At 50.8% G+C, this 23,235-nt stretch overlaps 1 protein-coding gene across 3 annotated transcripts in view; it reads left to right on the top strand.

Annotated features, from left to right (window-relative positions):
- BTBD16 (BTB domain containing 16) overlaps positions 1 to 23,235 on the top strand; it is a 45,387-nt gene that overhangs the window by 1,902 nt on the left and 20,250 nt on the right. For 2 of the 3 annotated variants that reach the window (XM_077779502.1, XM_077779500.1), the window contains exons 3-9: positions 1,033 to 1,184; positions 5,093 to 5,166; positions 7,028 to 7,171; positions 11,006 to 11,095; positions 12,009 to 12,123; positions 15,855 to 15,924; positions 17,661 to 17,791. In XM_077779502.1, the coding sequence (XP_077635628.1) occupies positions 1,033 to 1,184; positions 5,093 to 5,166; positions 7,028 to 7,171; positions 11,006 to 11,095; positions 12,009 to 12,123; positions 15,855 to 15,924; positions 17,661 to 17,791 (776 nt within the window). The remainder of the gene's footprint in view (positions 1 to 1,032; positions 1,185 to 5,092; positions 5,167 to 7,027; positions 7,172 to 11,005; positions 11,096 to 12,008; positions 12,124 to 15,854; positions 15,925 to 17,660; positions 17,792 to 23,235) is intronic. The other variant, XM_077779501.1, reaches the window with a different exon arrangement.

The following is a 23,235-nucleotide window of genomic DNA, read 5'->3' as shown; positions in this document are numbered from 1 at the left end:
CCCTGTTCACGCTCTGTCTCTCTATCTCTCAAACATAAATAAACATTAAAAATAAAATAAAGGAAACTGCTGAAGCCCTAGGACCTCAAGAGAATGTCTAAGTAAAAGGCTCTGCCCAGAGGCCCAGCTGTCCATTCCCGAGAAGATACCCAAAAGAATTGAAAACAGGTGTTCAGATAGACATTTGTGCACAAATGTTCACAACAGCCTCATTCACAGTCGCCAAAAGGTGGAAACAACTCAAGTGTCCATCGAGTGATGAATGGATAAACACAATGCAGTCTCCGCATACAATGGAATATTATTCAGCCGTAGAAGGGAGTGAAAGTCTGAAACCTTCTACAACAGAATGAACACTGAAAACATCATGAAAGAAGCCAAGCCCGCATAGTATATGATTCCATTTATGTAAATATTGAGAATAGCAAATCCACAGAAGCAGAAAGCAGATGAACGGTTGCCAGGAGCTGGGGGAGGGGAAGTAGGCGTGATGGCTTAATGGGTATAAGATTTCCTTTTGGGGGGACGAAAATGTTCTCAACTGGATAGTGGCGAGGGCTGCATGGCTTCCTAAATGTACCAAATGCCACTAAGGTGCATGCTGTAAAATGGTGAATGTTATGCTTTGCATATTTTGCCACAATAAAAAACACTTCCTACCTGGGATCCCCTCAGCTTGGCATCTCTCAGAATCCTGTGTGAGGATGCGCATATAAAGAAGTTTCTCGAAACATTATCCTGTCCCTGCTTGTAGGTTCTTCAGAACTACCTGCAGAGAACCCATCTTTCTCCCTGAGCTGTGGCCTCTGGCATCTTCTGTCCTAGATTTGAAATTCCAAATCACTTTGTGCCTTGAACTCTTCTGTCTCCTGAATACGATATTTGCCTTGAGGGGAGGGCTCCTGGCCATGTCTGAAAAATAACCAGCGTTTTCACATGTGTCTTGATTTTCTTCCTGCCGCGCGATTTGGAAAACCTGGCACGTGGGTGAGGTTTTAAAACGGATTCTCTCCCTTCCTTTGCCTCCCAAAGCAGGACAGAGCTCGGCTGGAACGCCGGATAGTTGGCTCAACAAACCGGTGGCGTTCTCCCACAAAGCTTTTCTCTGGAGACCTGCTGGGACTTTCCCAGAGGTGCAAGGCTTTGAACGTGGACTTTGATAAGGCTCTGAAGAACCCAGACAGGTAGGGAGATCACAGGCCCATGGCCAGGAATGCCCTACAGGGAAACTGCATTTCTGAAGAAGTGCCCCATGTTGGGCCACTCTACTTGGGCCCATGGGTTGTCTGGGCTGCTGTGGGGACCGTCCTTCAGGGACAGACAGCCTCAGTGTGGCTCCTTCCTCAGAGGAGATCCGTCGGTGGGATGAAAGTATAGAGACTGACCTTTTTTTTAATCTAGGTTTTTCCTTTCTGTTGGGAACTTTGGACCCTAACGGGATTCTGTTGTGTTTATCAACTGACTTGTTGACAAAGAAAACTTAGGTAGTCTTGGCTGAGGGTCTGACCTATGTCACAAATCTGCGTTTCCACCCGGTCTTGGCTCCCCATGTGTGAGAAGGTGGCTCCTCCCTCGTTCCCAAGGTGCTCTGACAGCAGGCTCAGAGCGTTACTACTCCATGTGACCAGTTCTTTCTGGCTGCACCTGGCACACGGAGCTGGACCCTCCTGCAGAGGGAATACATCACTTCCCTGGCACTTTGGACATAACTTGATGCCACTACCCTCCCTGGGCGGGACAGTATCTGCCTAATGAGCACACAGTCGAATCCACCTGGGCTTGGCTTGTTCCCCTGGGCAGCACTCAGCACAGAACAGCTGTTTGCCCCAAGTTCAATGAGCGAGTAGCCAAATCCTCCTTTCTAGACCCACCGGCCAGCCCTGCTCCAGGACCCCACCCCCTCACAGGTGACCGTACATTACGCACATTTGGGTAGATCAAATCCATCTGTGTTTGGTGCCTGACTTCTCGGATGACCCCAGCTTGGAAGAATTGAGTGCTGGGTGTTGCTGTGTTTGGCATTAGCCTTAAACTGTCTCAAATTTATTTTGTATTTACTTTACATTTTGTTTGGATAGGGCCTTGAAGACATGTTCGGGTTAAAAGTGTGTGTGTTCCTCGGTGGAGGGCTGGGCTGGGGAGGCAGGCTGGGGAGCTGGGCCTGGGGACATAAGCAAATCGATCCAGAAGACTGATGAGGGCAGCTGGGCAGCGGGAGCAGAAATCTCCAGGACCTGGTCTGTGTGATCGCTGAGCTGAGCTGCAGGTGGTGGCCCGAGAGGCCGGGCACAGAAACCTGAGGGTGACGGCAGTGGCTGCTGGGTTTTAGGGCTATGAAAATCCACCCAGCAGACAGGGTTAGAATCCCTTCTCCTCCGTGTCCTAGCTCTGTGACCTCCGGCCAGTGGCTTAACCTCTCTGAGCCTATTTCCTCCTCTGGGAAATGGTGATAACAGCATCTTTCTTGAGACGGTATCTTGAGTATTAAATCAGGCAGTACACTGAAAATGCCTCATACTGTTCTAGCAAATAGTAGATGATCTACAAATGGAGTTTTATCTTTGTAGTCCCAACAACCGTTTTAGTTACTGGTACTGGTGATGTCATTTCGGGGTGTGTCAGGCCTGTGCTCTGCCAGCCAACAACCACACTTTTCATTCTGCTTGTTACCATCTCCCCCAAAGCAAGGCACCCTGCCTACAACACACCCAGTGGGCCTCTCTCCTTGGTGATGCTAGGAAGCTGGGTCCAGAGACCAGCTGGGGCAAGCAGGCACTCTGGGAAGGCTGATCACTCGTGTGCCTGGCGGTCAGCTGATCCAGGCTCAGCTCAGATGGGCGGTTGAGCCCTTGGCCATGAGCCTCTTGACCTCCTTTGGAGACAATGGACTTACCCAGGCACGTTCTTGTGCTGGTGACAACAGAGGACAGGAGGCAATCTCGGGTGCACAAGTGCTTTCCAGACCTTCAGCCACATCACGTCCACTAACATCAAGGCAAGACACGTGGCCAAGCTCAAAGTCAAGGGGCAGGAAATCAAATTGGAGTTTTGCAAGTATTAAGCCGAAAGCCCTTTGAATGGTTTGCTGCAGGGAGTCCTTATGTCCATATGATACATAGAGAATGCCTCCCTTTCCCCTCTTGTTTCTCCATCATGGGCCACAACCCAGGGAGCTGAGTCCCCAGCCTAATGGCACAGCTCTAGTATTCCCACATGCTGCTTCATCCCAGGCTGTCTAGTTCCAAAGAGTAAAGAGGACAACTCACAGATACCATTTATTCCACTAACTTTCCAATGGTCCTCAAATCACCCTGGCCCTTAGAGTCCGTGGAGCCCACATGATAACTGGCATAGCCTGGCAAGTACCCATGTCAACAGGCAAAGGCATTGTGGTGACTTCTGTCGTCTGGCTCAGCCGACAACAGTGATGTTTGTGAGGTTAGTTGAGCTCATGGGCATTGCCCACAGTTTCCAAAGTTCATTGCTCCATTTTGAGATCACAGTCTGAACCTCTGACCTTGACCAGCTCTTCCCAGACGTGTGACCAAAGCCACCGAAGGATTGAGGCTGGTTTGGGTCAGGTCCACCACTCTTGATGGACAAATACCTCAAGCTCTCACTGCCGTCCTGGGGCTGAGTCACCCACCAGTAGCCACCTTCCCCACACAGAAAGGGCCACATGTGGTCAATATTATTCTGGACACAGGAGCCCCCACCCAAGCCCCCTCCATGAACCCTGGCCCATGAGGGTTCTTGGAACCATTGGAAAACAGCCTGGGAAAAGTGACACTCCTCATATGTGGTCATCAAGTGTCCTTTGGTTGGGTTTCTTGGGATGACTGTCTTCAAGCTGTGAATATGTGACTCAAACTTTGTTTCATGTCCTTGCTTGGCGGGATGACGAGGGTTCATGAAAAGATATCCCATCTTTGTCATCAATCACTGAATGGATATTTATTGAGCACTTGCATGATGGCCAGGCTAGGCTTCCAGCGGCACAGAAATGCCAAATCTATCTTTGTAGAGAGCAGAGCCGAGGGCACGTGAATAAAGAGACGACCACAAGACACTGTAGAAGGAGTTCTGATGGGGGCAATTCCAGGGTGGTCAGTGGAAGGGCCACTTACTCAGTCTCCCTAGAGGAAGCAAAAACTAAGCTTATATAGGAGGATGAGTAGGAGCTCAAGTGAGGAGATGAGGAGGAGAGTACTCCGGCGAACGGTGTGGGCATCCAAGAGCATGGAAGCCAGTGATGGTGGGTTCAGGCTGCTGAGAAGAGCTGGACCAGGGAGTGTAGAGGGTCGAGCCATACTGAGGGGTGTGGGCTTTCCCCGAGAGCACTGGGGAGACACTGAAGGATTCTCAGTAGGAGAGAATCTGCAAGAGCAGATGTACGTTTCACCTGGTTCTCAGGCTGCAGCATCAGATGCACACCCAAGGGGAGCTCCCCAGTGACTGCAGGGCGATAATCACGGCATGGACGAAGCTCGCAGCAATAAGGGGAAAGGGAGAGTGGTGAATTCACAAGATCTCTGTCAGATCTAGGCAAGCGATCAGGTGGGACAACGTGCAGTAGGCTGGCCGGGACAGCTGGAGGCTGGCGGTGCCATTTGCTGGAGAAGAAGCAGGGCTGGTTTGGGGTAAAATCCAAGTTTAGTTTTTGGACACATTGAGACTGGGGCAGGCATGACCCCTAAACAGAAGTATTGGTGAGTCACTTACCAGAAACGCCCAGAACCCTCTCTCCCTTTCTCTAGCAGATATTTACTGAGTACCTACTCTATGCTACTAGACCTTACTTTAGACACTCACCAAAGGAGGAATCATTTGGGCAACCAGATATAACCTCAAATACCTTCGTGGTAAAACTTCCCCACAAACTGAAAACAGGAATCGAAATTTGGAGCCAGCCATCAAACCAAGCTTATAGTTTATCAAACCGGCAGATGAGTCATGACCTACGGAAATGCTCAAGGGGCAAGATATAAGATAGGTGAATGGAAGTTTTAGGGACACTAGAATGATACTTGTTGCCCCTGGAGAAACCTGTCAGTATTAACTCCAGAATTTTCTGTTTGTGTTTTCCCTTGAGGCTATGTGTTTCACAAATTCAGAAACTTTTCTCTAAGACCTCGAAGAACAAGACCATCCAGAGCAGGGAGGCCGGTGAGTTCATGTCACCAGTGGATTCCATCAGAACGTGGCTGCACTCAGGGTCAGGGGTGGTTTCTACGGAACGAAGCCCGCTCATAGGACAGGCTCCTGGCCTGTACGTTTCGGTTTCTGCCCTTTGCACGTTGTCTAACATGAAATAGGCTCTGTAAATATTTGTCAGATGCACCGTGAAATGATGCATGAAATCAGGCTCTGCAAACACAGTTTCATATGCTAATTGGCCACAGTCGATAGACCGACATGCCCATGCCGATGTAAATAAATAGGCTGTGGATTCGTAGACTAAACAGAAACTCCGTCAAGGACAGGCAGCTCTTCTCTGTCCCTTTTAGCGCCAACCAGTCATGACTTGGATGTCACATTTGTACGTGTCCAAGATGACTTTTTCCGATGTAGAATCAAGAACCAGGCCAGCTCTGTCCAGCTGGGAAAAGGCTCATTGAGCCTCACCAGGCCTGGACAGGTCAGGTCCTTAAAGGAAACTTTTTTTTTAAGATAAGGTCCACCGCACAGTAAAGCTGCATGAGGTCAGAGCCAGCCGCCTTCCCCAGGGCAGGCCAGCCGATTTCTTCTCGCCCCTTGGTTCTGGTTGACTAGAGGCCCTGAGAAGCAGTCTGGGGCCAGCTCCTGGCTCAGGGAGGAGAGTTCTGGGATCAGGTGTGATGCCTGCCACACACGTGTGTCATCATGAAAGCAAAAGTGGGTGTCCGGAGAGGGCACACGCTTTATCCACAGGTCTGCTCCTGCCTAAAATCACCCTATGTGGGGTAGGATTCTTTCTAGCTGAGCACAACTAGACCATTTCCTGAGGTGACCCAAGATTTGAGATGCAAGTCCACATTCCAAAGCACAGCACAAAACAATATCATAAAGTTGGTGAGTAGCAATGTTAATAACAGAAGAGGAAATAGGTGCCTCAGCTCCTGCAGTCAAAATAATGGCAAGGCCAAGGGGCTCGTGATGCTCCAGGTCCTGCCTAGAGCTGAGGGTAAGGGTTCTTGGGATGACCAAGCACCACCCTCTTCTACCAGCTCTGTGCTAACAGGACTCCAGCCTGCAGAGCCTCCTGTCCACAGCCTCCCATGCCTCACCTGGCCCGGGATCCTTGGATCTTCCATCTGCCCCCTCCTCAAAGTCTCTCTCTTTTTAATCACCTATGCTATCCAAGCATGAGATAAAGCCCCTCACATAAACCCCCTTACGGTTTGCAAAAAGCCTCCTTTACGTTATAATCTTGTTCCACACCTGTTTTTTCTGGTGGTCTCCATTCCAAGGGAGGCTCATGAGAATTCCGCCTCCTGGCACTGGGCCTTTGAGCTGCACTTTGCTGTCACCTTTCAGGTGGGTGAGAATTAAGCACCAACGCCCAGTAGCTTCGACAGGGGACTGGGTAGCGAGATCACTTCCTAAGGGATATTTGCCAATGTCTGGAGACANCCCCCCCCCCTCCCCAACAGAGAATTATCTGGCCCCAAATATGATCATTGCCCGCTGTAATCAGAAGGCATGGTGAGGCCCCCAAGAATGTCCCCGCCAGTTTCCCTTCCCCATGAAGCCTTCCCGATTCCCCAAATGGAGGAAAGCTTATGTCCCTCTGGAGTCCTACAGATGTTGGTCAGCTGCTCTTAGATGCTTATCTCTTTCTATGTCACCTTGTAATTTTGCTTATTGTCTCCTCTGGGAGCCAGTAAGTGCCCTGAGACCCACCCTGTCTTTTTGCTTTGTCCCTGGAAGACCCAGCAAAGCAGCCACCCATCTGCTCAGTGACTGTGACTGAATGGAAGGTGGGGGGATTGACACGTGCCTCAGGGACGTGTGGTGGCATTTACTCAACACTGTGTTCTCTCCTCAGACGTGATTCTCGAATGTCTAGGCTCCAAATGGGAACTCCATCAGCCCCAGCTTTTCCAGTCTGAGACCTTGAGCAAGCTCTACCTGATGGCGCTGGCCCAGGGCACCAAGAGCCCCACAAAGGAACTGGAGAATCTTCTGCGAGGTAGATTCCCAGCACTGAGCCCCAAATGCCCTCATCTCTTTGGAGACCAAGGTCACTGGCAGATAAGAACAAGGCCCATGGTATGACCTCATCACAGGATTTTACCTCCGCCTCTGGCTATAAAATGGGAATAATAGTTCTCACTATGCTCCTCTGAAGCCTAGAGAAGAAGGTAATGCTTGTGCAGTTCTAGAACAATCCCTGGCATATACCCGGATACTCAGTGAATGTCAGTTATTTTTCTCATAACAACCCAGTCCTGTCCAGTCGAGGTGGAAACTCTACCTGCTTCTCTGAGAAGAGCAAACAGTGGTGTTGAGTCTCCTGATGAGCTTTCTGGAAGGAAGGTAGAGTTGTGACATTTGGCCCAATATACTGGTTAGAGGTTTACGTGTTATATGTCGATGCTATGTTTCCTTTGCTTTCTCTTTTCTTAACTTCACGTCATTCCATAAAGTATTTAGGCCATTTCTTTCTTCCTGTTTCTCCTTTTCAAACCTAGTAATCTCCAGGCTCCCCTTCTGTATCCCCTAAGTTCTTCTCCAGATGCACCGCCTTCTTTGGGCGATATAGATTGGCACCGCTTCAGGACGACTCATAAGTAGGGACCATGGAAAATTCAAGGTCTCCAAAGGCAGCCAGCATGCCAGTCAGGACAGGACTGCATTTCCAGGATGTGGCGGCAAAGTTCTGTTATTCTAGAGCCAGACAGGCTGGCTGAGCCCCCAGGTGCTGCCCCACCCCGAGCCCGGAGAGAGGGCCCGGCCACGAGGCCTCTGACTCAGCCCTTCCCCGCAGCGCTGGGAGCTGAGAGCGGGCTGCCGCGTTCCCCCGGCCCGCTGATGCTCCCTCTCAGTCTTCTTTGCTCTTCCCAAGTGTCTGTCCCCATGTCTTTGAGAGTGAGACTGAGTAGGACTGAGTGTCCCCTGCTCCCCAGTCAGAACACGCATGAGGCACCCAGGGAAAGACGATGGAGCTCCAGGCATGAGTGCGTTGAAAAGCAAGAGAATGTGGGCGCCTGGGTGGCTCCATCGGTTAAGCATCCGACTTCCACTCAGGTCATGATCTCACGGTTTGTGAGTTCAAATCCTGCGTGGGGCTCTGCTCTGACAATGTGGAGCCTGCTTGGGATTCTCTCTCTGTGTCTGTCTGTTCCTCCCCTGCTAATGTTCTCTTCAAAATAAATAAACTTAAAAAAAAAAAGAAAGAAAGAAAAGCAATAGAATTGGAAAAGAAAATGGAATTACTATTAATGCTGGGGTCTTTGGCATGTCTAGAATGGCCTCACTGGAAAGACTGGGCCCTACTAAGCGAAGCCGCCTGCTAGAGGCTGGGCCCGACTGGGGGGGCGTCAGGGTAGGGGCAGAGATAAACGCCCACTGCCCAGGCTGTCACAACGTTCTGGGGTCTCTCCCCAGGGGCCAGCACTTGCACTAGGCCCTGGGGACCACGTCCATGCGACATTCAGGGGACACAGCTACTGGCCTTTGTACACCTGGGAAAGCAGAACATATCTCACAGTCCAGTTTGGCTAGTCTCCTGCCTCCTGCTTCGTGTTCCTGAGAATGCCCACACTGTGGTCCTGGAGAAGTGGGCTCTGTGGAGGGGCGGCCCCCATGAGCACCTGTGTCCTGGCCACACTGGGCTGTCCCAGCTGCTCACTTTTTAAAACATTTGAGAGAGAGTGAGAGAGAGCATGTGAGTGCAAGAGCCTGATGTGGGGCTCAATCTCACAAAGCACGAGATCATGGCCTGAGCCAAAATCAAGAGTTGTACGCTTAACCCATGCACCCCCAGCTGCCCATTTTTGTGCCACCCAGAGCCCAGGATTCGCTGGCAGGACATGCTAATTCTCTAGGAAGAACCCCAAAGAAGAAACAGTGCTCTTTTACTGAAAAGGAACCCCCTTAGTCTCAGAGAACCTCAGAAGCACATGATCAAACTATTATTTTCCTATTCGATGTTGAGGTTCTACATAAAACAGAGGGAATGTTGGAGTTTTTGTCTTCCACTTACTCTGACCTAGCTGATGACACTCGTCTCTTCCTTCTACAAATGTCGAGTGCTTGACTTCTCCTAAGCATTGTGCTAGGAACTCTGTGTCAGGGGGCTGGGGGACGGACAAGCCAACCCAAGATGATGATAAACCACGACAAGTAGCATGGCCCATGATGATGTGATCTGCCACCTCCGGAGTGCCTCGCTGGTGCCTGGCACTCACACACGCCAGCCCAGTGGGTGCCCCCAGCAGGGATGGACAGAATGCAGTGTGCAGGCCAGAGGCGGTGCCGAAATCCTAGAGAGAAATGATTCAGAGCAGAGAACAAGCTCAATAAGTATTTGCCAAATGAGAGTCTGAGCAGAGCCAGGTGCCACGAGCATGGTGAGGGGCCTCGCCTGCCTGAGAAAAATGGATCTTTATTCTCCCTTTCTCTCTGCCGTCTTTGTAGTTGTGCGGGGTGACCTCCTTTTTTGGATCCTGACTCATGTCATTTTTCATGTCTACACCCTTGAACTCACGAGGCTTGGGATTCTGGGGATGGAATCCACTCATTCCATTCATCCAGCCGACATTCACTGGAGACCAGTGTGGGCAATACCGTGTCAGCTCCTAGGGATGGAGTGGTGAATAAGCCATCCGGTGTGCCTGCCACGTGGGTGAAAACCAGCATACATATGACGTCATCGCAGGTGGTAGTACTAGCGAGTCTAGGAGGAAAAGTAAAGCCAGTTTGGGGGAAGGTGGAGGTGGGGTGCTACCTTACATACAGGGTCAGGTGGGTCCCTGGTGGGGAACAGATGGAGCCCCACGACTCTTCTGTGGAACAAGCCACAGAGAGGTAGGTTTGGGGTCCAGTGAGCCAGAGACTAGTGGCCTTGGGGCCACTGGAAAGGCTTTAGCTTTGCACCCAGGGTATGGGACACCGCTGGGGACCTGAAAGCCCCGGGTATTGTAACTCACATGTTAGAATAAGTCTGAGTGGTTGGGGGAGGCTTGCAGTGAATCAGGCTGCCCCTTCCCTGCCTCCTGGAAGCCTTGGGTGGCAGGGGTCCTCTGTTTGGACATCTGAAGGGCAAAGTTTCAACAGCCACTAGGTGGATGCCTGCTTCCCATGCTCGCTCTTTAGCAGGAGGTCATTATGGTCTCGTCTTGTGCCAGCTCTGGGCTGGGTGCTCTGGTGCAGAGATGACAGAGGCCCACCCCTTGCCCTCAAAGTGCTCACAGACTAAAGAGAGAAAGGGAGGAGGCAGGGAGGGAGAGCGAGTGGGGGAGGAGCTATTACCAAATAACTTGTGCAGTGAGAGCATCAGTTTCCCGGTTTTGACCATCATAGTGGCTGTGTAGGATTAGGGGGAAAGGGGAGGCGTGCACGGGAACTCTGATCTAGCTTTCCAGCTTCTTATGCATCTTCAACCATTTCTAAATAAATAATCACTTCAAAACTGCATCTTCTAGGGATACCTGGGTGGCTCACTCAGTGAAGCGTCTGACTTCGGCTCAGGTCATGATCTCACGACTAGTGGGTTCGAGCCCAGCGTCGGGCTCTGTGCTGACAGCTAGCTCAGAGCCTAGAGCCTGTTTCAGATTCGGTGTCTCCCTCTCTCTCTGACCCTCCCCTGCTCACGCTGTCTCTCTCTCTCTCAGAAATAAATAAAACATTAAAAAAAATTTTTTTTAAAACTGCATCTTCTAAACAAGCAAACACAAACAGAACCTGGTGTGGTAAATGCCAGGATCAAGGCTGTAGAAGGGCCATGGGAACTCACGCTGTACCCAGAACAATTTACTGCACCTATCAGGTCCCTACATCCCTATTCTTTGTCCTTTACCAGCTCAGCGGTCTGGGAAGATCAAGGCAAGACCACCCATAAAGAAGATGTTCATTTTCTTGAAGATCAATGACCCCATAGTCACTAAAGTTGGTAATGTACCCCTGTCTCCTTATGCTAAGAATACCATTGAGCAAACGGCCCTCCCAGCTTTAAAAGCAAACAATAGAACAACAGATAAGTGGCACCCCGTGTTCAGTACTCCATTATTAAAAATAGCTGAGCAGAGACAGGGAGGCTCAGGTCCGCCTTCCCTCGGGGAGCACTTCGTGCGCCCCTTCCCACCACGGCCCGTCACCGGCTGGCTGCCAGCAGCAGGGAGCTCACCCTCCCCCCCCGCACCCTGGCCACTTGGAAACGGACCTCTGTCTTAATGAAGCGTGTGTGCTCTCACATGCTGTCTCGGTCTGCGAGCGTGCAGGTGGGGAAGCCTCCCGCAGAAGCCCTGGGTAGACCAGTTGTCCTCAGAGTGCCTTGGCCCGCACTGCAGCACTAGTTGGGATCAGGGAGAATTTGGAATCAGCCAAGTCCCTCTGCTCCCTGGTCCTCTGAGCTTTAGTTCTTAGATATGAAATTATCCGGGCTCTTGCCAGGCATCCTTAACTTTTTGGAAGACCCCAGATTCAGAGGACAAGATTTTCCTGAGAAAATAGCACATGCACACAGCATTCTGTACATATTTGGGCAGGCGCCTCCCCGCAAAGGCCATGGAGCCCAGGTTAGCAGAGAACCCCCGAGGCACAGACCCCAGGAGGGGTTTAGAAAGCATTCTTTCAGCAGGAGCTCACTTTGCTTTGGCTTCATCTCCTCGGTGGAGACTGGAAGCCCGGGCTGTATCTGCGCTCAGGTCAGAATCAGGTGCATTTCCTCTAAGGGCATCTCTGCCCACCCAGCCAGGCACCCTCGAACGTCCAGCCAGGAGGGCATCTGCAAGGGAGGGACGGGACGGACGCAGCGTCCAGAGCCCCAGGCTGACGGCTTTCTCTCTTGGATGCTGCCTCCCCAGCCTTCGCCATGGCCCTGAAGAACCTCTACCTGAGTGAGGTGGAGATAAACATAGACGATGTGATGGGCGTGCTTGCCTCGGCTCATATCCTCCAGTTCAGCAGCCTGTTTCAAAGGTAAGGAAATGTAGCAAGTCCCGGGCCAGGCCCAGCCCTGGGCAAGATAGAGGGGCCCCTCCTGGCCCATTCACGGAACGGTCCTTGCCCGTGGGCTAGGACAGCCGGGTTTCTTTGCACAGAGTACAGCTGCAAGTCCGCAGAGGAACTGGGCACTGATTCACACGTCACAGGCCCACAGCCGAGCCACCGCTCCAGCAACGTAATGCTTCTGGCCAGTCCTTCTTGCCTCACAGGCATACAAGGCAAATGGGGGTGTCTGTGCCTGGGAGTTACTCTACCGGTGTGCACAGTGACTTCCCAGTGGCGTGCAAACCCTGCTTGCTTACCAGTTCTACCTGTGTTCATTTGGCTAAAAAGCCTCTTGTTTAGTGAACATGTACAATCAGCTGGTCGTTTGAAGACAAGATGACTTTTCACTGTCAGGACTTGTTTTTCCCACTTGTTTTTCTTTGCATTAATACATTTTTAAAAATTTTTTTAATGTTTATTTTTGAGAGAAAGAGGCAGAGTTTGAGTGGGGGAGGGGCAAAGAGAGAGAGAGAGAGGGAGAGAGAGAGGGAGACACAGAATTGGAAGCAGGCTGTCAGCTGTCAGCACAGAGCCCGACACAGAGCTTGAAATCACAAGCCATGAGATCATGACCTGAGCCAAAGTCAGACGCTTAACCGACTGAGCCACCAAGGCACCCCTGTAATATTTTTATTCTTAGAAATGTTACACACGGTCCCTGTAGATCTTTCAGAAGAGGGAAAAATGCAAAGATCAAAGTCAATTGTCCACCAGCTGCCCACTGGGGACACAGCCTTTCTCCTGGGTATTCAGACCCCACTGACCCCTGGGCTGCCTGTCAGGGGGGCCGAGCCGGGGGAAAAGGAGGTGATCACAGTGGATGGACATCGAATATGAAAGCTCGCTCATCCTGCCAAGGGGCGCCTGGGTTCATGGGCAGCGAGAGAACATGTGGGTGCTGGAAGCAGAAGGGTGCAATGCCGCCTCGGGGGCTGAGATTCAAAGGCTCCCAGTTCTCATTAGACTTTTTCTGCAAAGCCCCTCACAGCCTAGGACGGGAGCGGCAGGTTTGTGCCGAGCCCTGCTCTTAGCCGCTCTGTGGCTTCCCTGTGCCTCAGCGGTCTCAGTTGTGAAATGGGGCTCATGACTTTCGTGCTGACTCCTTCACAGGACTTTGTTCTGGGTGAGGGGATGTTGGCAAGAAGGGCTTTGAGGTGGGGCCTTTGCCGGGACCAGACACTGTTCTCAGCTCTTGGCGAGGGTGACCTCACTTTATCCTCCTGCGGGGAGGTGGTGTATTATGATGTCCACTTCACAGACAAGAAAGGCCTCACGAGGTGAATAACTTGCTCAAGGCCACAGTAGAACAGCCAGAACTTGCAGGAGGTAGAGGGGTCCCAGAACCTGCAGCCCTAACGCTGTCTTTTTCTGCTTTTCTTGGGTGAGGTGGTGGTGTTGCTGGCTCATTCAGGGCTCACTAACCTTCAGTGGCGTTTGGTGAGGTGAGGTTTGCTTGGGGCCAGTTTACTCCCTCACCTCAATCACTCATCTGCTCCTTTAAGAAGGATGCCTTGGGCGCCCCAGGACGCAGGGGACCAGAGGGCAGGGGCCCCGCCCTCGAGAGCTTCCTGCCCTACGGTCTCCAGGACACAGGAAATGAGTAAAGTGGATTGAAGGATGGGGATTCCTAAATGGAACGTTTTGTGTAAAGCATGATTAATTTCAAGTAAACGGGTCCCTGTGATTAACGAGAACAGTTCTTCCAACTCCCCTTTCTCTGCGTCCCGTAATACTGTTCCATTCCAGTAGCAGTTAGGAAAGGGTAAGTGAGCCGAATGGAAAATCATTGATGAGACTCACTTTTCTAGACTATTTTCTCCCTTCCCTTGGGCTTTTGCAGGGATGTGAACCTCCTGCAGTCACGTCCCAAACACTGGGGTGATTTCTTACAGCTCTTTGGTTTCCCAATACCTGCTGTGATTCAATGTAGAGAGGGGATTTGGGGCAGGGACAGTCCACCAACCTTGCTCCACTCTACACCTCAGTATCTCTTTTTGAGGAAATGAATGGATGAATGAATGAATGAATGAACGTCCCACCCAGGTCAAGAGAGGACGTCAGCTGCTCTGCAGAGGGCAAGGCCAGGGTCTCTCCCAAGGATCTCGCAGGTGGCAATTCCCTTTTCGTAGGGGCCACACAGCCAGATTCAACCCCAAAGACATTTTTGAGCCAGCGTCTCGTTCTTGGGGCACCTGAAATGACTCAGGCCAGACGCTCGATCAGAAGCACCAAGAAGCCTTATCAGGGATGCAGATGCCCTGTGAACTGAGGGACAGGCTCCCAGAGACCTGGATGTGACAACTGAGGGCACATTGAGAGGATCAGAGTCTTGGAAAAGTGCTCCAGCGTGTCGGCATGGCCTGACCTGAGGGAGGTGGGAGAGACCAGCAGGTATAGGTGGAGCCGGATTGTGCAGTGTCTGGGCCTAACTAAGGAATCCGGCCTAGACTGCGGTCGATGACTGATTGTCTGGGTTTTGCTGACATTTCCCATCCCCCTGTATTGTCTATGCCACCCATCGTCAGCTCCATACAGCCTTCGTAATAACTGCTAAATCCCAGCTTCCTTAGGACGCTTCCGAGCAGCTCTTTCCTGGTGCTCTGCTATCTCTGGTCCGAAAGCTGGAAGGCCAGCCTCCCTCTCGGACGGACAGCGTCTGTCAGCCTTGGCTGCCCTACCGCAAGCCTAGCCTCGAAGCTCCATCTTACCCTTGGGACCTTAGCCCTAGCCATTTGGGGCTGAGCTAAGAACAGCAGGCTCTTCATTTCCCTTCCTCCACCCCAGCTTAGTTTAAAGGTCAGAGCAGCAAGGGCTTTGGGGATAGTGACCCAGACCCGTCTTGCACTGGGGCATGTAGACCTTGCTCAAGATTCTCCAGATAGCTACGGCCGGGTCTTACAGGTCAGATCCTGGTGGGCCCGCACACAGCCGAGCTGGCTGTCACCTGCCTTCGAGAAGCAGATGGTACGGCGGGCAGGGGTGCGGTATCGCAAGCTCAGTGTATGTGTGTATGTGTGTGTGAGTGTGTGTGCGTGGTACATGGGTGGGTGTGGGTGTGTTTGTATAGTGCGACGGAAATGTCATGGGTCACTCTGATAGCATCACAAATCCAGGTGCTGGACAAGATCCCAAAGGTCATCTTGGCTGAGCTCCCAGCCGAGTGCAGAATCACCCAGACGGCTGCTCAGGTCTGAGTTACACGCAGCAGGGGCCATCCATCTTCGGGGGATGCGACGTACGCATGCAGGTTCTGTCTGGTGCCGTTCCGTGGTTTCGTGCATCACATAGGTGCGCCGGCCCAGCCATGCTCGCGGCTCTTACATGCCTGCGTGTGTGGGCACGTTTCAGGCTTGCTTCGTGCCCCCTGGTCTGGGGAAGCCTGGCCATCCCAGTCCAGCCTGGCCAATGAGTCTGACAGTGAGAAAGGGGGAGCACGAGTGAGGCTGTCACTTCTTGGATCACTAATTTCTGTGCCCCAGCCGCAAACACGGCTAATTCTGCTCAAGAGCCAACGCCTAAAGAACACCGTGCCTGGTGGCCAGCAGGACCGGGGGCTCCCACCACCGTCCTGGGGCTGAATCAAAACCTCCGGGGCTGCCCTCTCTCTGAAAGGGGAAGGTTCCTAGGGACCCCCAAGAACAGCATTTCTCTCTCTGCAGGTGTGTGGACATAATGACGAAGGGACTCACGCCAAGCACCATCAAGAGCTTTTACCTGGCCGGCTGCAAGGTGAGAACTGGACAGAGCACGAGGCACCTGGGGACCTTGAGGAGGACCCCGGCCTCCGGGATTTTACCCACCACGCCCAGCTCCCAACAACTACTAAAAATCCTTTTATTTTAAAAGGACATTTTAGGGGGCTCCTGGGTGGCTTAGTCGGTTAAGCGTCCGACTTTCGCTTAGGTCATGATCTCGCGGTTCGTGGGTTTGAGCCCCACATCGGGCTCTGTGCTGACAGCCAGCTCAGAGCCTGGAGTCTGTTTCAGTCTGTGACTCCCTCTCTCTCTGACCCTCCCCTGCTCACGCTGTCTCTCTCTCTCCTAGAAATAAATAAAACATTTAAAAAAATTTTTTTTAAATACAGAAAAAATAAAAGGACATTTTAGGGGCGCCTGGGTGGCTCAGTTAGTTAAGCATCCGACTTTGGCTCAGGTCGTGATCTCATGGTATGTGAGTTCAAGCCTGACCTCAGGTGAGCTGGAGCCCTGCTTCAGGCTCTGAATTCTCTCTCCCATTCTCTGCCCATTGTGTGACTCTCTCTCTCTCTCTCTCTCTCTGCCCCTTGCTCATTCTCTCAAAATGTAAATAAATAAATAGTTTAAAAAGTTAAATAAAACGGCATTTTAAAGCCAAAAATTAAATAATAATAATAAATTTTTTAAAAAGTTAAAAACTAAAGGGGAAAAATAAGAGCGCAGCCTTTCTCACCAAAATAGCAGACAGTCTTCCAGGATATTCTCTTTGGAGTCAGGTGAAATTGTGTCCCACCTCCACATCCCCCACCCTGGAGCTAGTCACTACCATTATTGGGAATAAATGGTGTAATCTTACAGTCTCCTTATCAGAGGAGAACACCATCTGATCCAGCCTGATCAGGGTGACAGCTTCTGGGTGGCAGTGCTGGGCTCTGCCCGGATGGCCCCAGGCCATCTGATCCCCGCCTTCCCCTGTGAGGTCACCATTGCCCTGGGTGGACACTCACCCCGTGAAATGCACATCTGACCGTAGCATCTGCTTCACTCACAGTCGGCTTGCCCCAGTGCCTTATAACGGCAGCTAAAACTGTGCAAAGTGCCTATTTTGTTAAAGACAATGCCATGTCCCCCACTGTCCATCAGTAACCAGGAAGTCCCTCTGTGGGCAGTGTCTTTGCATTCTGGTCAACATTTTCCGGCCGCTCTTGGCCTGGGAAGGACCGTAGCCCCGAGAACATGCAAGATGGACTAAGACCCCGCCAAGGCCCCTGGATCCGGGAGAACGTTCCCACTTCCTTTGGACTTTGATGTTAGCATACGTGTCCCCTACCTGCCTCAGAACTCCATCTGGGTACACCCTGCAGGCCCGTCCGTGATCCGTGGCTGACTTTAGCCCAGAGATCTCAGCGTGCAAGCCCTGTGGTCAGACCACCAGGGTTTGCTCCTGGTCTGCCACTCACTAGCGTGTATGACTGCTGGCAAGAACAGCAGTCTTGGTGCCTCAGTTTCTCCATCAGTAAAATAGGGATAATAAACCAACCATAAAGGATTGTGGTAAGCATTAATTTGAATCAACCTACTGTAGGGCCCTGAGCATAGCAAACACTCCAAATACGTTATCTGCTGCCGTTTATGTGTTTTGAAGAAAGGGTTTGAGCATGTGTGCAGCACGACCCGCCGGAGTGCACGCTTGTAGCATCGTCACAGCCCAGCAGAGGGCGCTAAGAGTTCGGGGATCTCTTTATCTATTGGCTTTCCTTGCCTTCTCAGTACAAGGAAGAGCAGCTCACCACTGCCTGTGAGAAGTGGCTGGAAATGAACTTGGTCCCTCTGTTAGGGACACAGATCCACCTCCGGAAAATCCCACAGGACCTGCTCCACAGAGTGCTGCGGTCCCCCAGGTCAGAGGGGTCCCCAGGGGTGCTGTGGGGGGTGGTCCCGGGGGCCGGTGTGTTCCAGTGAGGTGCACCCACGCCCCTGCTGGCCATGCCGGCTGTCCAGCACATCCTCCATCCCAAACTTCCCACCATCCTGAACAGCGGGGGGTGATGGGGGAGGGAAGATAGTGTGAGTGGGGGTGGGGACAGGTTCCCTTCATGCTCCTTCATCGGGTGCCCCTTGTCCTATGACCCACACGGTAATTAATTCAGTAATTGCCTACATAATTTTAAAAGATCCTGACAACATTAATATACATCCACTGTGGAAAATGGAGAATAGGGAAAAGCAGAAAACAGAAAATAAAACTTCTCGTCCTAAATCGATTCCTACCTTTAGCTCAGAGCCCTCTCCGGAACAGATCTGACCCAGACACCTGACTATCTGAGCTGACACTCAAACTAAAACCCAACTCTTGGGGCCCCGCCCTGTGTTCCTCTAGCAGCTGATCAAGCTGGAATCTTGGGGATCCTTCTGGACGTGGCCCTCACCCCCGAATGCACCGGTAACATTCCCAGACCCAGCCCACCGCTAAGGGCTTCTCTCCACAGGCACCAGCCAGTGGCCAATCTCCATCATCTGTTGTTTGGACCACTGCAGGGACCTCTCACTCAAGGTCTTGTGTCAGCTCTTGACCCCCTTCAAGAGCATCTCTAGCCAAAGAGCCTTTGGCATGCCCACCTTCCCCCACCATCTCACCAGCCAGGAGGCACCCACGGGGCTACCTTAGACCCCAGCCCTGCTGAGCTCCTTGGCTCCCACTAGTGTGCTCCCCTCCAACCCGAAGTGCCTGGCTCCTTCTTGTCCTTCAAGTAATTCATGGAAATGTCCCCAATTCTTGAGGCTATTCTTTTAGATCACTTCCAGTGTTTTACCAATATAAAAATAGCACCTTGATGACCTCCTTCAATGTACATCTCTCTTCATCCCAGATAATTTTCCCACGTGAAATTTCTAGAAGTGACATTATTAAGTCAACAGGACTTTCTGGTTTTGTCACAGGTAGAAAGTATTTTAAAAAATATTCTATTTGAAAATAACTTCCAACAAATAAAAATTGTGAGAATAGTACAAAGAATATTTCTATACCCTTTGCCCCGTTTTGTTCAGTTTCTGCTGTTTGATCATCAGCATCTGTGTGTGTAACTATGTACCCACGTATTTTTTCCTGAACCCTCTGCAAAAGCAAGTTGCACACATCACGTACCCTCTCTCCTGAATGCTTCAGTATTTATTTCCTAATAAAAAAGAACTTTTTAATGTAATCACAATGCAGTTATCAACTTCAGGGAATTTAGCATTGATGTTAATACCTTACCATGATTAGCCCAGTGCTGTCCCTTATTACATTTCTTCCTCCGATGTAGGATCTGGTTTAGGAGCACATATTGCATTTACTCACCATGACTCTCTGAGACTCTTTAAAAGGTTCTTGATACCCACTGCCAAGTTCCCAAGATTGTATTCCCTTTGGGTAGATTTTAGAAGCGAGTAAATTCTACTCAACATTTTGGCCATATATTAGAAATTGAGTGTTCACTTGTGCTCATGTGGTGGAAAGCATCTGATATCAGAAATTAGATCTAGAAAGATTCATTCCACTATTGGTTTGAATTTAGTGAGTGGCTTTCTCTTACAGAGAAATGCAGTTGGTAGAACTCTGTTCTACCATATTATCAGGAGACCATATTATCAGGAAGACCTCAGGAACCCCAGCCCAGAAACACCTCCAGGGCCCTGGGTGGGGGGTTTGGGGGGTGCTCCTGGTGTCTTTCTGCCCTACTCCCTGATGCTTTTCCCTGCCCTCCAGCAGAGGAAAGGTTACACAACCGTGGAGGAAAAGATAAACAAGGCATCCCTTAGACTTTTTGTAACACTGTCCCTCCCTTGGAAAGACTGAGCTGTCGCACCCTGGTAGCATTTAAACAAGAAAGGGAAAAGCTGTCTGACCACAGCCAGAAGCTTGGTGATGGAACGGGCCTTACAAAATGTCCACTAGGGAGGAAAAGAGGTCAAGCACCTTCCATGTCACGCGTCTAGACTCACAAGCTTGGGGAGACATGACAGAGCTGGGAACTGGGTCCTGCTCCTCCGGCCCCTCCCCGGGAGCTGTCTACACAAGCCCAGAGCCACCCCGGCAGCTGGAGGGGAGACCCTGCGTGGCCTCGAGCATGTCCTGGGCCCATGGGGGGCCAGGCTAACAGCTCCCAGACTCATGTTCCCCGAGCCACATTCTCCTTGCCCGCCCTGTTGATGTCCAGTGGCCGCCTGCTTTAAAGCTGGAGGGAGGTGGGGAGCAGAGGGTGCTGGAAGGGAGGGCCTGGCTACACCCGTGCCCGGTGGGATTGTTAGAAATTTACCCAGTCTCCGGTTCCTCATCTGGGCACGCTTGTTGGCTGGTGGATATGGCACCTTAGACCGCAGCTAATTAGGAACAAACCTTTGGATGAGTTCACTGTTACCAAGCACATTGGGGTATGTGCTGTGTACTGTGCACTGTCCCTTTCAGCCGCCACAACCCTGTGCGATAGGTAGTTATCGCCCCTAAGATAAGAGGGATAATAAAAGGCACAGCTGGGCTCCAACCTGGGACTCAGGCTCCAAGGTCCAGGCTCCCACCCTCCATGCTACGCCATCTTTTCATTCGTCATGGAGACCAGGCTTCCCAGTGACCTTCCACCAGATCTGGGGCATCTGGCAAGTCACATGACCCCAGAGCGGCTGTGTAGCAATGCCAACCCTTGAGGTCGGGGATGGTGCATCCCCGGGGGCCCATAAAGGTACATGGTGGCCCATCCCCAGGTGTTTGGGTCTCTAAGCATCACGGGAAAAACATTCATCTCAGCAGGTGCTTCCACTTCTGGGCTGTTCACCATCCCTTTCTGAAGTCCCTTTGACCTCAGCTAGCTTTGGTTTTGCTCCCCATTTTATAAATGACCTTGCACAAAATACACACAGTGTTCCTTACCTCCAGGGCCTCTGGTTTTCCTTTCTTTGCCTGTACCTTGGGTTTTCACTTTATTTTTCTCTTTAGAGGTCTCCACCAGGTTACCCTGTTCCACTAACTCTAATATTATGAAAACTTCATTCCGAGTTTTCTGGAAGCCAAGCTCCTTGTAGACTTAGGAACATGGAAAACTTGGCGAGCTGTCTGGTTCCTATCAGCGCAGAAGGCCGCCCTATAGCCCTTGCAACTGGGAGGGGGGTGGATACTTCTCCCTGGCTTCCTGTCGATGACACCACAAGTCTTGAGGGCTCAGGGATTCCCAAGGAAAGCCACCCCAGTCCTCCATGGCAGGCCTGTCCAACAGCTTTCCCGCCAGCATCTGGAACACCACGGGGCATGGCTCTCAGACATAATAGTTCCCGGGGCACCTGGGCGGCTCAGTCAGTTAAGTATCTGACTTCGGCTCAGGTCATGATCTCACGGTTCATGGGTTCAAGCCCCACATTGGACTCTGTGCTGTCAGCTCAGAGCCTGGAGCCTGCTTCAGGTTCTATGTCTCCCTCTCTCTCTCTGCCCCTTCGTCACTCCCACTCTGCCACTCTGTCTCTCAAAAAAATAAAATAAAACATTAAAAAAAATGTAATAGTTCTTGAAGCTGATGCTTCTCTGGCTAATCACAATGATACCTACCAACTTGTGAGCACTTGTTGTATACAGAGCACTCTGCATGGGTTATCAGCCTAAATTCTATAGCCACCCAGTGAGGTGGGCACTGTTACCTGCTTTTTCACCTGTGGGATAGAGATTACGGGAAATGAAAAGATTGGCCCAAGCTCCTTCTGTGCAGCCTGAGAATTGGGATTTGGATGCAGGTTTGGAGGCTTCGAAACCCCAAGTCATTACCAACCTGGCCCACTGCTGTGCTCTGCATGAGGACTCATTTCTCCTTATTGATAATCAACATCAATAAGGATACTGATGGGTATATTTTTCATTGTAGAAAATTCTTTAAATGCAGGAAGATAATAGAAAACACAATGGCACCCACTTCCCAAAATGAACAGTGACATTTTGTCATAAGAAAGAAAACATTACTGATAAAGCAGGACTCATCTATGCCCCCTCCCCAGCCTTACGCTTCCATCCTCTCTACCTCTCTCCCCCGCTAAGGACCATCAGACCATCGTCGTGGGCTCGCATGAACTTATCCATGCGATTATATTCTTACCACATATATGTGTGTCCATAAATAACGTGTAATATTGTTTTGCAAAGGCTTAAACTTCAAATAAATGTTCTCATAGTGACTGTAGTGCTCTGCAGCTTACTTTACTCACTAACATAATGTGATGTGTTCTCTCCATGTGGATACTTATGTATCTGATTAGCATTTTAAATTAGGTGTTGTACAGGGTTCCATAGAATGAATAGATAGCAGTTTCTCATTCCCTTCTTAATGGCCTTTTGTTTTGATTTGCTTCATTTTTTGTTGTGGCGATCAATGCTACCGTGGGTACCCTTGTTCGTGGTTTCTTGTTTACGTTGATACGGCGTTCTCTATACTCAATATTCAAAGGGGGGGCCTGTATTACATACAGTTTTCTCCAAAAAATGACAAACAGTGCCTTGTTAGAAGCATTTTTCTCTTCAGTTACCTCCCAGTGGCTACCAGTGAACACCAGTAAACACGGGTAGAACAGCCTAGATGTTCCCTTAGGTTGGAGGGAAGTTTAGGAACTCTGTGAGTTCTGTTTTGGTTGAGGCTGTCAGGGCTCTTATGTAAATGAAAATATGTCTGAGTGCTCTCAGAAGGAGCCAATACTTTAGGGTACTGGTGCTTGGCCTAAAGACAGAAGGCTTTATTTCAACAAGTACCCTTCATAAGAAAAGTAAAACCAAAACCCTGATTCATGGAGCCCCAGTTACTCCTTTTGTGTTGTTGCCTGTTTCTCTTTGGTGACAACCCAAAAAGCCTTCGGGGCTTAGGAACCTCGGGCTTGGATTCTGCACCAGGAGTCACGTAGCTCCCCAGCCCAGAGGTGGTTGCTGTTCTTGTGGAGTTCTATGTGGACACATCATACCACATGGCTCTATGACATCCCCCCCTCCCCGCCTCACCATCATGGGTCAGACAGTGACAAATTTGGTCCTGTCTGGCCAGAGTCAAAGTCCATGCATCTGTAGATGACCTGAAAAACAAATAAGAGCAAAGAGACATTCTACTGTGGTCAGAAATAGTGTGAGAGGTGAGTGGGTGACATTTCCACCGCCCTTTAGAGTCACTACGTGGCTTGGGTCCCACCCACCAAGACCACTCAAAGTGGTGGGTGCAGAGGCTGACAGGTTTCGAAGCCATCACGCCATCCCAGTGGTCAAGATGGGAAACATCAAGGGGGTTAAGAAACACTGAAATGGCTTCCTAGATAATCAAGTGGTTGGAGGCTTTTAGAGAAGCTCTTT

Source organism: Crocuta crocuta, unplaced genomic scaffold (genome assembly GCF_008692635.1).
Source record: "Crocuta crocuta isolate KB4526 unplaced genomic scaffold, BGI_CrCroc_1.0 scaffold138, whole genome shotgun sequence".
NCBI classification, from domain to species: domain Eukaryota; kingdom Metazoa; phylum Chordata; class Mammalia; order Carnivora; family Hyaenidae; genus Crocuta; species Crocuta crocuta.
This window is presented reverse-complemented; position numbering and strand designations above follow the sequence as displayed.